At 45.4% G+C, this 17095-nt stretch overlaps 1 protein-coding gene across 1 annotated transcript in view; it reads right to left on the minus strand.

Annotated features, from left to right (window-relative positions):
- The window catches only part of KPNB1 (karyopherin subunit beta 1), a 28538-nt gene extending 17507 nt beyond the window's left edge, over positions 1 to 11031 (minus strand). The window contains exons 1-8 of the mRNA XM_045488594.1: positions 10540 to 11031; positions 10377 to 10435; positions 8010 to 8192; positions 4631 to 4831; positions 3538 to 3690; positions 1620 to 1679; positions 705 to 794; positions 237 to 347 (exon numbers count right to left, since the gene is read on the minus strand). Of these exons, the coding sequence (XP_045344550.1) occupies positions 237 to 347; positions 705 to 794; positions 1620 to 1679; positions 3538 to 3690; positions 4631 to 4831; positions 8010 to 8192; positions 10377 to 10435; positions 10540 to 10579 (897 nt within the window). The 5' untranslated portion in view covers positions 10580 to 11031. The remainder of the gene's footprint in view (positions 1 to 236; positions 348 to 704; positions 795 to 1619; positions 1680 to 3537; positions 3691 to 4630; positions 4832 to 8009; positions 8193 to 10376; positions 10436 to 10539) is intronic.
- Between the last annotated feature and the right edge of the window lie 6064 nt (positions 11032 to 17095).

Here is a 17095-nt window from a genome sequence, read left to right on the forward strand (position 1 = left end):
AATAAATCCTGTCTGGCTGATCGGTAAAAGCATGACATGCCTCACTAAGGGTCTGTCTCCCTCCTGAGAAGCTTTGGCTAGCAGAGAAAGCAAAATCTCTACAAATGGAGACGCCCTCTAAGCCGAGTCAAAACAAGGCCTTCCCAGAGGAGACTAATGCCCATAAAGGAGCTATGTCCCAAAGCCCAAAGAGAAACAGCCCTCTCCCCCCGGCACCGACTTTCTCCCAGGCTCACCTCAGAAGCCTCAATGGCCAAGTCCATTTCCTCATCACACACATTGGACCAGAATTCTATCCCTTGTAGGGCCACCTCATCAATGTCACTTTTCATTGCTTCAATCGTGATCTTAAGAGGAAAAAAAAAAAATGACACCGCAGACCCCGATAAGTGCTAGTTCAAGTTAGACCCCTGCTTCTAACCACAGACACTCAAGTGTCAAAAACGTAGATTTATGAACGCTACGTCTGGAAGGAAAGGTAGAAAGAGGAAACTGATTTAAAAATACACTCTTTACCAGCACAAAGATAGTACAAGTCTGCTTAGTACATTAGTGATGAGCGTCAACGTTAACACTCAGGACTCCAGGAGTTTTCTTGATTTCAGAACATTAAGTAAAAAAAAATTACAGAAATAACAAGACAGCAAAAACGATGGGCTTTGCAACTAGCTACATGCTGAAATACATAGAACAGAAATACTTACAGCAAAAAGAGCAGGACCCATATACGTCTCCATGTACTGATAATATAAGGACATTATCTTTACCAGATTTTGTAAGGCAGCCACTCGTACCTTTTAAGAAGAAAAGATTACTTTGCTATTTAGCTTAACAATGTAGTCTGACAAAGATATAGAACTACTTCACACAAATGGGACAGTAACCTGAAGGGTCAGTTGAGGTACATTTGGGTAATGTCATCATTTCCCAAAAATCAATCTCTTCCCTTAGTTTTTTTCACTAGCCCTATTTATTTTTCCTCTTTCTTTCAACTTTAAAGGTGCCTGTGGAACCTGTGGTGGGACTAAAGTCACAAATGCCACTGAGACTGGAGGTTACTCCCACCTGTCTCGAGGGTCAAGGTTTAGGTTACAGCCACAGCAAAAGCTGTTTCAATGGCTACAATGAAAAACAATCACTTGTGTAATTACAGCAATTAAGTAGCAAGGGGGACCAAAAACGATTTCTTCCTTAAACCTTTTATAAGACCATAGCAACTTACATTATGTTAATTTTCCAAGTACTGTTTTTCCCTCTTTTACTAAAAACAATGTTAGATGTCAGCCAAACCTTATTTCTGAAATCACCTGATTCCCAACATCTATTTATTTTTTATTTTTTAATGTTTATTCATTTATTTTGAGAGGGAGAGAGAGAGTACAAGCAGGGGAGGGGCAGAGAGAGAATCCCACGCAGGTTCCGTGCTGTCAGCACAGAGCCTGACGTGGGGCTCAAACTCACGATCCATGAGATCATGACCTGAGCTGAAACCAAGAGTCAGACGCTTAACCAACTGAGTCACCCAGGTGCCCCAGATTCCCAACATTTCAAACTACTCTGCTAGAGATGGCATTTCCTAGGAAAGATGGAAGACAGATATTATCTGACCTCATACTTACCCTTGTATCTGGACACTGTGTGGCTTCACAGACCACCTGCATAATAAAGTGCCTCTCGGACTGTAGGAAGAATAAAAAGAAGAGAATAAGGTTCTTCACATATATGAAGATCCTAGACTACCTCTTCAGGGAAAACCTAGCACTCCCATAACCGTGGACCAATTGAGCAGCATTGCCCTGACATAGTAATGGCACTGTGAAAGCTATAAAAGAGTTTGCCCCCAGTGTCTATTATATGACCTGCCCTCTAAAGAGGTCCTAATCTTTTAATCCCCAAAATGACCTTCACTAACAAGACTCCAAGGAGGAAGTAGAAAGGAAAATGTAGGTCACAGAGTTTAAATAAAAATGGTTACAAACAAAAATCCCTACATTAGGAAAATCAATTTCTTCATATTTAAAATTTGAGAATTCAAAACATCTGCTTTACTTAGGGGACAAATTTGTTTTCCGGGAGGTGGCAAATCCCCATCAAATGTGGTAAGATACCGGAGAACAGAGCAATGAACTTATTTGCTACTATGCCAAGTCTTCTGAAATGTGAAAGGAAAAAGCCTATTTTCTAAACAATTAGAATTACAATTTGCTTTGTCTTCTTGGACCTCCCTACTTTGTCCACAAGACCAAGAAATGGCAAAAAGCACAGCTGAAGTGTCAACACACATAGATACAAAAAAACTTTCAGATCATATAATCCAGCAATTCCATTCGAGCATGTATGTCCCAGAGAACCGAAACCAGAGCCTCAAAGACCTAGTTGTATACCCATGCCCATAGCAGCAGTATTCACAACAGCCAGAAGATGAAAGGAAGCAACCCAAATGTCCACCGACAGATGAATAAACAAAACATGATGTATACCCACAACAGAATATTATTCGGCCTGAGAAAGGAATTTCCGACACATGCCACAACATGTATGAACCCAAGACATCACGTTAAATGAAATAAGCCGGTCACCAAAAGGCAAATCAAATGCTGTATGATTGACTACACTTAAATAAGGTATCTAGTGTAATCAAATTCATAGAAACAGAAAGTGAAAGAGTGGTTGCCAGGGCCTGGGAAGGGGAAAACAGAGAGTTGTTTAATGCATACAGTTGCAGTTTTGCAAGATGAAAAAGTTCTGGAGACTGGTTGCAAAACAACGGGAATATGTTTAACACTACTGAATTGTACACTTACAATGGTTAAGATGTAAATGTTAGGTTACTATAGATTTTCACAGAACTTAAGTAATAGGGGGAAATACTTTCAGGCAAGATAAACTTTCTTTATATATTAATTTTCAAAAGCCCCCTTCTAAGGAGGTGTGAAATAGTTCAACTTCTATAATTTTTTTTTCAAGTACATTCTATGGCCAACATGGGGCTCAAGCATGTGACCTCAAGATCAAGAGTTAAATGCTCTACCAGCTGAGCCAGCCAGTTACCCCCCAACCCCCTGCTTTCTTTACAGAGAAAGAGAGAGAGCGAGAGAATTTTAAACAGGCTCCACGCTCAGCACAGAGACGCCACAGGACTCTATCCTACAACCTGGGATCATGACCAGAGCTGAAATCAAGTCAGATGCTCAACCCACTGAGCCACCCAGGTGCCCCCCGCCCTTTCGAAGTAAGCTCTACAACTTCTGTCGTATTTTTAAAATCTCAGAGCACATCCACATTTTGATCTGCAGAAGGAAAAACCTAAGCTTAGAAACACTTCAGATCACATTTTCCCCAAAGCCTCATGAAAAAAGGCAAACACCTACTCCAAGACCATTTCTTACATAACACAAATCTTGAATGGAAATGAGTGCACCTAGTAGTGCGCTAAATCACAAAACTGAAAACAAAACAAAACAAAACAAAACAAAAAGCCCTTTCATTTAATAGTTACTCCGCACCTTCTAAACCTTTTTGTCAGAAGAGACTCACCTCTTTGTCAAAGTTTGCTTTGGTGAACTCCAATGAGTTCAGGAGTGCATTAGTAGCCGCCAGCTTCACATTATTACTGGGCTCCTCTTTCCTCATCCCCTGGATTATGGCAGTCAGAATCTCATTGGATTTATCCTGTAGCTGCTCTGGGTCCTGAAACGAGCAGAGAAGCGCAGTGAGTAAAATAATGAGCTCATGACTAATCAGCAGTCCTTTTAACTGTGAAATCACTCGAGTGAGTATCATGACTTTCTCTGATCTCTTTCCACACATTTCCATTTAGGGACAAATCACCTGCAAAATATCCCAAGGTCTAGTCGTCCAAAATCAATCTGAAACAAGTTAAACTCATCAACTTCATCTGATTTCTTAGCACGATGACTCTGGACATGAGGTAATGCTGACTTTTTCTTCCCCCTCTTGTGAAAGGGAAATGGCAGGCTGGTGTTTTTTCTAGTCTATCTGTACCGACTGAAGTAAAGCTTCTGAGGACCAAGGATCAATACCTAGGCACACCATCTAGGCAGTCTAAGTCCAGGTAAAGTGCTGTGGACGTCTTTGCTTCATCAAGTCTGTATATGAAAACAGACACCAAGGGTGGTAACCTCGGCAGCAGCCAGAGTCCCAGGAGGGCTGCATTTCACAAACTATGCTGTGCCTATGGTGGCTAAGCCAACTACAGCAAGGGTTGGCAAACTGTTTCTGTAAAAAAAAAAAATAAATGAAGAAAAATAACACAGCATCCTTGGTACACTGAGGATCTTGAGAGAGGGATCCAGGTCAGGGATGTTCTAAGGCAGAGAATATCCTCCTTTAAGAGTCTAGAATCTATGCCTCTCCAAGCATACAGATTTCTACTTTTGAGTTTGCGACCCTCAAGTCTCTTTACGTTAGGGCATGATTAGCAATATGAGGATAAGCCAGCTATCCAAATATAGAAGTCTAGATTACAAAAAAGCAGTCCTACTTGCAAAAACACTCTGTAGTAGCTTGGTTTCCTCCATCGTATGATAAAGAACAATCGTAGTACCGTGCATGGGACAACCAGGGGGAATCAGAGCTATGTATGTTAGATACAAAAGGCAGTACTTACTATATCTTGGCAAATGTAACCAATAGCTTCCAATGTCGACTCTTTCATGTGCTCTGTGCTGTTGGGGTTTGTGACATTGGCCACCAGCTGAGGAATGAGCTCTGGCCATTGGTTCACTGGGATCTCCGCACAAGCAATACCAGCCACACATTGTGAGGCAGAACTAGGCCGGTAAGTTTCTGTGCCCAAAGTCTGCAAAACCTGCACACACACACACACACACAAAACAAGATGAAAGATATCAGTTTCTAATAATATTTGAACACATTTTGCCTACCGCCAAACCTCTTATATCAGTCTCAATTTTCTGCATGCAACATGCAAAAGTAGAGAAGGCCTAAATGGTATAGTCAGCTGTCAAAAAACAAAAACAAAACCAGCCTCAGTACTAATACCTGCATAATCAACATTGTCCCAGAGCCTAGAAACAAAACTAACCGCCCCCTGCTTCTAAATGGAATTCTCCAAAGCCAGACAGACACCTCACGTCAACGTTCAATGCAACGTAAGAAAACAACAGTCAGAAGGGAGACAACGTTAGAAGGCAAGGGATGACAAAATTCACCTTCCAGGCTCCTTGTTGGTGGTACAATGGGAGGATGCTCACGGCCTTATTTTGTGGACAGAAAATGGGGGGTTTTAGAATGAGGCTAACTCTGGGGCATTCAAATGGGTCTGATTCACTGTAGATCATGGTCTAGCCTGATTCAGGGAAGAGATCTTCCCACTCATGAAACATGGAACATAGCCTCTTCCCTCTGGTCATTGACAATTTAGCACCCGGGATGACTTTCATAGAAAGGCCTTCGGTCAGGGAACATCACTAAGCGCGGACACAAAGTTAATGATGTTACCAACACCTAAGAATGAATCCTTCTTGAACTTCCAATCTAGAAGGATTTGTTTTGTTTGCCCAAGAATCAGAGAACTCTTCTCTCCGCTTTCAACAGATACCAAGAACTAGTTAGATACGCCAATTAAAAGGAGATCTGCTTATCATTAAACTGGTCTTCTTTGAAATGATAATCATACAAGGATTTATGTAAAGGGTAAAGGCACAGGTACAGATAAACGATGAAGCCACAACTGACCCAGAGTTAATCATTACCACAATCAGCTAATTCAGTCAATGAACTCACTAAGAATCACCAGTGCACTCAAAAGGCAAACAGTTAACTGTTCCTGGCATGAACACAGGACAAAGACTAGCTGCCAGATATTCAGGCCAGCTCTGCTGACTGGGTCAGGTCACTTAGTATCCTGCTTTGTAGCTAATAATAATGAACTCCCCATCCTTCCCCTATACAGTATATCATCCCCTATCCCCACTGCCAACAGCTCTGCCCAGTAACAAACTGTTCTGATTGATTCTAAAGGAAGGCTTTGCTCTCTAGGGTTACCAGAGCTAGAATGGTACACCAAAAAACTGCACACCGAAGACATGGAGTGGGCAAGTGGGGATGAGATGACCGGTCCAAAACAGCAGGGGCCGAACAGGTATCAACCCAAGTCCGACTAAGAGTTCCAGTTCAAGGTGCCTTTCCACTATGCCACACCGTCTCCTAGTACAGATGCAGAGAGCACCGAATCCCATTGTAACTTTATCTTTTCTCCTTTAAATTGCTTCTGGAAAACTCTCAATCAATATTACTTGAGGTGATTTAGGGGTCACAAATGTCCAACTCCTAAGTACAGAAATTTTTTTTTTTTTTTGACCTGGGGTAATCCTAATGATTATATTCATTATCAGAAATGAGAAGAATAATGAAGTAGCTCTCAACTGTGTCCAAGACCCACATTTCAAAAAAGAAATAACCATCAACACTGAGAAAGTACTAATTACCAGAGGTGCTACGAAAGGGAAAAAAGGCCATATCAGCTGGTCTTTTTTTTCCATGCAGAAGGGTTCAACAACGCATATACAAAATTCACCCAAATTTAAAAAAGTGTTAAAAGAGTGATGTGCCAAAAAGAGTCAATTACAGTTCTAATCAGGTCTCCTCTCATTTACTACTGCGTAATTCAAGGAAGAAGAGAAACTGAATGGGCACTACACGCACCAAGATTTCCAGTGACTGATGAATGAGCTTCATTTGTATCAAATTACTGAAGGGAAGATTATAATGTTATTACATAAGCAGACCCAATGTGGATAGAAATAGCTCTACATATTCCAAAAAAGATTCAAAATAAATTGGCTTTCATAATCTAGTTCCCAGTCATAAGTACCTTCGTGTAAGACTGGAGAGGGAAGGGATATATAACTTGAAAGAGAGCTTATTGCCTCAAGGGGCACATATTTACCTAATGCCGACACCTAAAACCAGGAAACAGTAAATATGATGTGTAGAACCATGACATGTACAAGTACACATTTAGGAATCCCGCTCCCCCTCCCCCGCCCCCCACCGGTTTCCCCCTAAATACCAAGGACCAACTGCTTGACTTACCGTTTTTGGTGCCTTATCCACATTAAGACAGACCACTAAGAACCTCATTAAGTAGGGTGGGTGGGGAGGACATCTGGCCGTATATTTTGAATGTTTCGCTGCAGCTAGAATTATGGATTTTAATTCAACAACAAAGTCACAAGAACTCCATGATGCAAGGGACATCCTACTTTCCTCAAACCTCATCAGTCCACTCTTTGAACGCCCTGATTAAAGGCCTGATGTTTCTTAAGGAAGTTTTCCTAATTTGCTAAGTAGATAAAAGCATCATTAACATCACACTCTTATTTTGCCAATTCTTTGGGCTTGAAAGGCCCAGGACACCATCTAGTTCCCCTTTGAACCCCACACTGTGCCATGCCTTATATCACCAAACAATGAGAATTATCTACAGCAGAACTTCAACAAGAGCAGGGGCTGGCTGTGAAAAAAAAATCATGTTGGAAGACAGGAATATTTACAAAATACTCAAGCCTCACTCCAAAACAGAATCTCTGGAGGGAGCTTGGAAATATACTACTGTTATACATTCCTAAGTGATTCGGATAGTTCAAGTTTAGGAACCACCAATTCATATACTATGTCAATTCACAGATTCTACAAGTTGTGGCATCTAATGCAAGTTCCCCAAACCGCTACAGTTTACCTTAGTTCTGAAAAAAATTCCAATGCATTCATTAATGGGAAATGATGGCACAGTACAGACAAGCTGAACTGAGAAAGGAAATTTTAATCACATACAATTTTCATCTTTAAGTGAGGCTTAGATCTCAGAAACCTATTACACTGTCAGCTCCATCCTATGTAAATGACAGAACTGATCAAGATGTTTCTTGCAGGGGGTCCAGGAGGAAAGGATGGGGTGGGGGTGAAGGGATGTTTCTTGTTCCCAAGGGCTAACACGACCAAAAGGAAATGAAGTTACTTACGTAATTCTTGACTTCCCGTCGGGCATTAGCATCAATTGCAAGCCACCTCTGCTGATATTGTGCCTTGATATCTGGATCTTTAGACGTCAAAGAGTTCTTGATTTGTAGACCAGCTGCAACTCTGGCAACCTGACTGTTTCCTGGATTTGCCAGCACTCTGGACAGTTCCACAAGGAAAGTGGGCTATTAAGAGAAGATGCATTTGTGAATGAAAATCTCTTTCGGGAATTTCACCGATTGAGGATAGCTTCCAGAGCACCACAACGCTGGGGGAAACTTAAGTTTTTCAGGACACATCACGTCTCAGAAAACGCTACAATACTACTTCAAGATTTCTATAAAAATGTTATATGGTACACAAGGAAGTCATCCATCTTCCCTTGCAGACTCAGCACTTAACAAGGAAGAGTACAGATTTTCCTACCAACATAATTCTTAGTGCCCGAATCTTCCTATTAGGTCTCCCAGAAAAAAATAAGTTTGACAGTCTAGTAGTCAAAGGATTCTTCTAGGTAATAATGCCTAATACTCAATAAACACTTATTAAATGAACCAATACGTTAGGACAGGGTAAAAAGTAAAATTGTCTCTCTAAATCCAAAAAAAAAAAAAAAATCTTAGTCCAAGATGAATATTCAGGGTGGCTTTTGATCTCACATAGGCAGGTAATCTTGTATAACAGAGGTAAATACTTAAAAACCTAAAACACAGATTTAGAAGGCTAGTCCTCTGTTTTAGCTTGAAGTGCTCAGCAAGAGGGGAACAATGAAAAAAGACAACTTGGAAAATCTCATAATATTTGGAAACAGGAGAAAACTGAAAGATAAAAATGTCAAGGCAAATTTGCCAAGAAAAATGATTTTATGTTTAAGAGTCAACAGTTAACACACAAAAGGCTCCTATATATTTTGGACTTGAGCTGTCCACCAAACATAGTGCATTTCTGAAAAGCATACTCAATCTTCTGTAACGCATAGGACCCCTAAACTACTCCCTGTTTACAAATTTTAAGACACACTCCTCTTCCCTACAGAGAGCTCTGTCCAATTGGAAAAGTTTTCCAATAGGAAAAACCAAAGCAGACAATTTCTTACCACTAACAAGTTCTGCAGTCACAGCAGAAGATAATTCTTAAAGGTTTTATTAATTATATACCACTAAAAAATATTAGGAATGTCGGAAATAAAATGTTAGGAATAAGACAAAACGCTTATCAATTAGCAGAGGCAGAAACAGGAACATACCCCAAATGGACGTATTATTGCTGGTCTTGACTACTGAAAAAAACCCCTTCTATGAAAAATTTATGGACAAAAAGAGTAGTAAAAACTAGCACATAAGGGGGGGATTTAAGGCAGTTTGTATAAAATAAGCCTTGTCACTTTTTTTGCTTGTATTTTGTCTGAACAAAGGAACACATTTGGTTATGGCGTTATTTAGGCTTATTTTCTATTACCTTTAAAAGATGTCAAGTATCAACTACCTTTCCACCTGCTCCCCATCCCCCCCAGTAAGAGGGACCTCAAAGAGAATCGTTACTGCCACAGAGGCTGTTTCAACCCCATCCATCACACATTTTTTATGCAGAGATCCGGTCTAGTGGACTCATCTTCATTTTTTCTATACCCCTTAAACTTGAAAATATTAAAATGAGGAACTTTCCTCTGTGATTTCATCTGGAAACAGGCCCGATCAAGGATGAGCCTCAGCCCGCTGTATGGATACAGATCAGTCTCTACCCATCGAAGTAAAACCAAAAAAACCCAAAAACCCCAACCCCCTCCGAACCCAAAACTAAATGACCCATGGAGGAATAACCAGGCAGAAAAGGGAGAAACATTGCCGGAATGGGTTAGGAGGTATTCGGGTACCAGGCCTGGCCATGAGCACACAACCAAGGGACATAGGAAAGGGTAGACTCTGGGAAGTAGGTGGAGAGAATCATAGGGGGCACGGGACTGGAAGGAGAAGCCGGCCCGGGTCAGAGCAGGGCGGGCAGCTGGGCTCGGATCTTCCACATGGCCCCTAGGCCCGGCTCCCCCACCCCCACCCTTGCTGAACACGCAGCGCCGCGCAACCTAACTTCCCTTCCCTCCCTCTTTCTCCCTCCCGCTGCACCGCCGCCCTCAGGCCGCGCGGCGATTGGGCGGCAGTCACCCCGGCGCGCCGCGCCATTGGCCAGCTGCCGGGGCCCGGGGCGGGACACACCCACCGGCTTCCCGACGGCGGGGTTAGGTTGGACGGGGGGGGAGGGGGACGGAATGGGGCGGGGTGGGTTCCCGAGGCCTGGGCCTCCGGGAGGGCGGGAAGGCCCGCACGCAGGGGATGGGTGGACGGCGGGATGGGGGACGGCGGGGTGGCACGCACCAGGTTTTCCACGGCCGCACGCTCCAAGAACTTCTGCGCCGCTTCCAGTTCCAGCCGATCTGGGGGGGAAAGGAAAGCGGGAAGGGGACAGGGTCAGAGGGGCCAGGGTTTCCCCTCCCCCCACCCGGTCACCTCAGCCCGACCCCCGGCCCCCGCGTCCTACCGGGAGACACGGTCTTCTCGAGGATGGTGATCAGCTCCATGGCGGAGGTGGTGGCGGGGATTCCTCCTAAGATGACGGTCCGGCCTCTCGGGCGGCGGCTCTAACTGGGGATGGGGGTTGGGGGTCGGGTGGGAAGGGAGGGTGGGGTGGGGGGCGGGGGTCACCACAAGCCCATTCACCGGCTCCCTCTTGGTAGTCGCCCGGGCTCCCTTTTCTTCCTCCTTTCCTTCCTTCCTCCCTCCTAATTTGCTGCTGGCGGCGGCGGCAGCTGCTCCTCTGGCGGCGGGGGAGGGACCCCGGGGGTAGCTCAGAGCGCGGCTGGTGCTCGGGTGGCGGAGGGAGAAAGAAGGAAGGGAGGCAGTAAGTGAACGGCGGCTCGCAGGGAGGGAGAGAGAGGGAGGGAGGAAGGCGGAGGGATATTCGGGCCGGACCTCTCCGCGGCGGCACCGCGCTCCATGTTGATTGGCTGCCCTCCTGGCCACGCGGAATCCCCAATTGGCCAGGCGGTCAGCGTTGAAGGGCCGCCCTGCGCCCATTCGCCTGCTGGTTTCAAGACCCGGGTTGGCTGGGCGGGCAGCGGAATGAGGCGCGCGGGTTGGCTGAAGAGAGGGAAATTGAGGTGGGGCAGGCGAGAGCCAGCCGCTTATTGGGTTGGCCTGGTAAAGGCCTTGAGCTCAGACCGGCTGAGCGCTGGGAGGAGGGTGGACCAAAGGCGAGACTCTTGGCCCGCGTGATTGGCTGGGACACGAGACGTTGATAGGATAGGGCGCCCGGGAGAACTGGGGAGAGGAGTTCGGGGTCGGGGCCGCGGAAAGGCGGGAGGCGCCCCGCTGCTTTAGGAGCCCGGCGCGGGGCACGATGGGACGCCCCCGGGAAGGGGCGGAGCCATGTTCGGGCTGCGGTTGGGAAAGCGCCGTCACTCCAAGGGGCGTGTCGAGGAGGGTTTCGCGGGCCCTAGCGGGGGAGGCGGGGGGGGGACCGTTAAAGCCCTGCACCGCGCCCACAGGAAGCTGCTTTCTTGGCCAGGCCTACTTGGTACCAGGCTCTCAGCTGGGAAGGACCTTGAAGACCAGGCAGCTCAACTTCCAGTTTGCAGATGTGGAAACTGAAGCCCAGAGAGGGTATGCAACGTGTCCAAGATTACGCAGCCGGTTAGTGGCCTGCTGGGGACTGACCATAAGCGCTCCTGACTGCCCTTGGCCTTACACGCAGCCTCCCCTTCCAGGAGGTGAATGCTAATCCAGTTCCCTTAACCTTATTGATAGGTTTTGAGGCCTAACTAAGGTGGGGTGGGCATTTGGATGCCCTTATCCTTAGCTACCAGGTGTTTCAACCTGGGAAGGTACCCCTATAAACGCACACTCTTGAACCAGAAAGAATGTGTTTGCAGGCATAAAGGATTGTAGTTCTTAGCCTTTTTTAGTTCAAATCCTGCAAGAAACTAATGAAAGTCTTTCTGTAGCAAAATGCACATAAAGAAAACGTGCATACACTGACTTCCTCTTAGATTGGTACATAGGCTCCTGGTGAAGAATTTCCTGAATTGCTACATTTTCACCATATGGAGTTAGGGTTCATTGGATGTAGCTAGTTTGTGGAGCTCTTTACCATATAGCTTGAGCTTGCAGAATAATTACCCTACTCTAGCCAAACTGGGAAAACCTAGGAGGAACTCTATCCTTCCTGAGAGGTTCCACCCTAGAATTAGGGAAGGTTGGTTAGCTACCTTTAATCCCTAAAAGAAGAAGAGGTCTTTCTCTGCTAGAGCTATCTTTGCAGTTCAGAAGCTGAAAGTGTGAAACCAACCAGTCAGCCCATCCTGTGACTGGTTGGTTTCCTATGGCTTAGCAGCCCACCTAGCCCCAGCCTTTGCTTTATCTGTTAACTGAAGGAGAACCGTACTGTGTGTGTGACTTTATTAGGAGTCCGTGGAGGTTAAGTAAGACAACGTGCAGGAAAATCCCTTGAGTTGTCCTTATGTGGATTATCCATACTGCAAATGATCCACAGTTTTGCCTCACTCCAGTCCAACTTTCTCCTGCCCTCCGGCAGTTTGCTCAATATGATAATACCAGTGAGGGCAAACACATTTTTAAAGTAGCTGGAATAAAATGCTGGGAAGATACGCATTTTGCCGCAAAGTTCCAGTCGTTTGACTGGTAAGATCCTTACCAAAACCCAAGTGAAATAATTTTTTTAATTGAACTAAGGTTACTGATGGCGCTGTCTAGTCCCTATTGAAAGCACTCCACACTATCCTGCATTCAGCAAATGCTAGTGAGGCACCATAACATGAGAGTTTAGCACACAGACTCCAGAAACTTCCTGCTGCGTTCATATTCCCAGCAGTGCCACATTTTCGCCTATGTGACTTACTTTGCTTATATGTAAAATGGGGCTAATCATTGTACCTACTTCATATAGGTTTTTTGGGAGATCTTAAGTGAGTTAATACATGTGAAATGCTAGGAACACTGCTTGGCCTGTTATATATGTTATATATGCATTGGCTATTACCTATTAAGCATTATTTTGTATTAAGCAAGCAGTTCTTCGTCTTTGGCTTATTAGGAAAGAAAGACTTTAATTAATGAATCTCATAAACAAATGTAAAGTTGGAAGAGTGATCCAGTCAGAGGCTCAGGGAAAGCTTACCTGAGAAAGGGAAGAGTTATTCAGATGGAGAAGGGAGGAACAGCATGTGCAAAGGCCCTGTGAAAGGAAGGAGCACGGCATTATAAGGATCTGCAAGAAGGCCAATACCCCCAGAGCACAGAGAGCAAGGGATTGAGATAAAGTTGGGAGTGTTGAGTAAAGGAAAAAGCATATGAGACATCGTGTGCCATGCGTATGATTTTGTCTGTATTCTAAGAGCAAAAGCGGCTGTTTTAAGGTCATAAAATCAGTGGTTATAATGTGGAGATTAGACTGGAAGGAGGGGAGAGGAGATGCAGGGAGACCAGTTAGGAGGCCATTGCCATAATCCAGATAAGAGATGATATATGTAGAAGCGAGAAAGGGAGGTTATAGTGGAAATAGGAATAGATATCAAGATTAATTGAACTTGGTAATTGATTGGAAGAAGAGGGAGGGAGCATTGGTGCCTACTTGACTTCTGGCTTACACTAGGTAATGGATGATGATGTGATGGCATCTGCAGTGTTTCCCAAGTAGGAGAAATTGGAGGCCATGTGGTCTGGTAGAATGGAGAGGTACACAGGGGCTTCAAGTTTCCTTCCTTCCTTCGTTCTTCCTTCCTTTTTAATGTTTATTTATTTATTTATTTATTTATATTTTAATTTTTTTTTTTCAACATTTATTTTTGGGACAGAGAGAGACAGAGCATGAACGGGGGAGGGGCAGAGAGAGAGGGAGACACAGAATCGGAAGCAGGCTCCAGGCTCTGAGCCATCGGCCCAGAGCCTGACGCGGGGCTCGAACTCACGGACCGCAAGATCGTGACCTGGCTGAAGTCGGACGCTTAACCGACTGCGCCACCCAGGCGCCCCATTGTTTATTTATTTTTGAGAGAGACAGAGAGCATGAGTTGGGGAGGGGCAGAGGGAGACGCAGACACAGAATCCGAAGCGGGCTCCGTGTTCTGAGCTGTCAGCACAGCGCCCAGCGCAGGGCTCGAACTCACAGATTGCAAGATCGTGACCTGAGCCAAAGTCAGATGCTTAACTGACTGAGCCACCCAAGCACCCCATTCGAGTTGTATTTCTTGAGCTGTACTTGGTGTCCTCAGGTTTTAATATGTTATTCTGTGTAACTTTTTGAACGTCAGGAATATTCACGTCCGATGGACAAATTCTGAAATTAAAGAGAACTGGGTTTTCGTCTTACTCTGCCACTTCCTGCCGTGCGCTCTTGAACACATTACTTAACCTCTTGGATCCGTGAAATGGGGGGAATCTGTGCGATTTTGAACATAAATGGGAACCTCTCCTCAAAGTGCTCGTTGCAAGTGTCTTGTGCCAGGAGGCGCTCACCGGCATCTTTGAAGCAAGTGTGTTCGTGAAGGGACAGACCTGCTGGCGTGTCCCCACCCAGTCACGCAGCCCACGGTGCCTGTGGGTGAGAAGACTGGCTTCAGGGGGAGAAGCAGTCAGGCTGTGGCCTGATGCCCTTTCCTCCTGAGCAAAGCTCACTGACCTCAGAGGGGTCAAACCGTGGCTTCCTCGGCACTGAGAAAGAACGGAGGTGAATACAACCCCTGGAGAACTGAGTGCCCCCTGCTTAGTAATGGGGCAAAATATTATTGCCATCTTCCTGACTTGCCACATCCCACTTCGTCCAAGTAATTTAGAAAAGAGATCATTTGCACGGAAAAGCAGGGCAGAAATGCTATTATCATAAAACATCTCTCTTGTTTCCTGTGGCCGGGCCCTTTGCTCACTAGGCTCTAGCCTTCTTGTGGTTCTTTGGACACACCTTGATCTGTGAGTCTCAGGACCTTGGCATTTGCTGTCCCTTCTGCCTGGGTCACTCTCCCCCGGTCGTTCCTTCCCGTTCTTCTCAGTTCAGATGTCACTTCTTCAGAGAGGCGTTCCTTGATCACCCCATTTCAGGTAGTTTCCAGGATACTCGTTGTGACAGGACCCTACTTGATTATCTTCAGAACTGCACGATACCCGGAATGATCTGTTGCTGCTGTCTGACCCCACCCCCACCAGAATGCGTGTTCCACAAGAGCAGGGATCATGTCTGTCTTGTTTGTCGCTTAAAATTGTGTCTCATACCGTGGTAGGCGCTCAAATATTTATGAAATGGATGAAGCATAACTAAGCATGCAACATGTTCTTCTGGCCTGTGAGAAGTGACTGTCTAGTTGTGTTATAACGTGCTTTATAACTTACCTCACGCTCTTTTCCAGTGTTACTCATACTGCACCGCATGCATTACCTTTGGTCCAATCAAGCCAACCATGTCACTGTATCCTGCAGAAGTAGCTCATCACTGTCCCAGGCCTGTCCCCCACCTGGAATTCCCTCTTCGTCCCTCTCTGTCTTCAAGGTGGTACTCTTGTTAATTTGTTCATTGGACTACATTAATTTTGGGGCTCCCCTCCCCTGGGCATTTCAAGTTTAACATGGGACTATGAAAATGGCCATAAGAACTGCGTGGAGCTAAAGTCTCAGAAGGAAGAGAGATGTGTTTCCTGGCTTAGTTATGAGAACGCTTAGTAGACAAGGGAGGATTTGAGCCAAACCTTGGAGGGTTGGAGAGGATTAGAGGGTGCAAGGAAGCCTTCCCTAGCTAAGGTTGCTCTCTCTGCTTAGTGATCTTGGGAATGTTTACTTGAGACCTCTGTGCCTCGGTCTCCTCATCTGTAAAATGGGCATAAGAGTCTTAGCCGTGGGCATGAGACCCGTACAGTCACACGGGCGCTTAGAACGTCTGGCCCCTCACTTGGTTTAATGCTCTGTTGTCACCATGTGAAATTCTTAATGATTTTTGAACAAGGGGCCCCGCGGGTTGTGTTCTGATCTTGCCTCCTAGAGTCATTGAAAAGTCCTAGGAAGTGGATACGTGTAAATTTTTAGAACGGTGAGGGCCTGGCATATAAAGAGGGTTTAGTGAGTGCTAGCTGTTATTATTGGTATATTTATTCTCAGAACTCTTGTAACAGTATAGCTCACCGCGCACCTCAGGTTAGCATTTAAGCAACCAACAAATACTTTGCCCGCTCTCTTAAGGTACCAGATGGGTCACCAAGATAAATAGTGCAGCACTTCCTATCCTGGTTCAAAGAACAAAACATGTATTTTAAACATACTAGTGGGGTCCCTGGCTGGCTCAGCCAGTAGAGCGTGTGACTCTTGATCTCGGGGCCGTGGGTTTGAGCCTTACGTTGGGTGTAGAGATTACTTAAATAAACAAATATTAAAAAAAAAAAATAGGGGTGCCTGGGTGGCTCAGTCGGTTAGTCCTCTGACTTCAGCTCAGGTCACGATCTCACAGTTCGTGAGTTCGAGCCCCATGTCGGGCTCTGTGCTGACAGCTCAGAGCCTGGAGCCCGCCTCCAGTTCTGTGTCTCCCTCTCTCTCTGCTCCTCCACTGCTCATGCTCTCTCTCTCTCTTTCTCAAAAATAAATAAACTTAAAAAAAATAAATATACTAATTAGTAATAAGTAATAAATGATATGTGTCAAATGAAGACTATAAGAATTTTTAAAAATCGAATGTGGGGGCCCTACCTTCAGATAGTATTAGTAGCTCTGGTGTGGGGCCTTAGATTCTGTTCCCCAGACAGAGAGAGACAGAGCATGAACGGGGGAGGGTCAGAGAGAGAGAGGGAGGCACAGAGTCTGAAACAGGCTCCAGGCTCTGAGCTGTCAGCACAGAGCCTGACGCGAGGCTCGAACTCACGAACTGCGAGATCATGACCTGAGCCAAAGTCGGTCTCTTAACCGACTGAGCCACCCAGGTGCCCCTCCCTAGGTGATTTTAATGAACAGGTAGGTTTTGTAACCACTGGCATGAACTCTAGGGAGGCCTTGTGGAAGTGAAAGGCTGGCAATGGAATCTATCAGACCAGGGGCGGGGGGGGGGG

This window comes from Leopardus geoffroyi, chromosome E1, assembly GCF_018350155.1.
Source record: "Leopardus geoffroyi isolate Oge1 chromosome E1, O.geoffroyi_Oge1_pat1.0, whole genome shotgun sequence".
Taxonomy (NCBI): Eukaryota; Metazoa; Chordata; class Mammalia; order Carnivora; family Felidae; genus Leopardus; species Leopardus geoffroyi.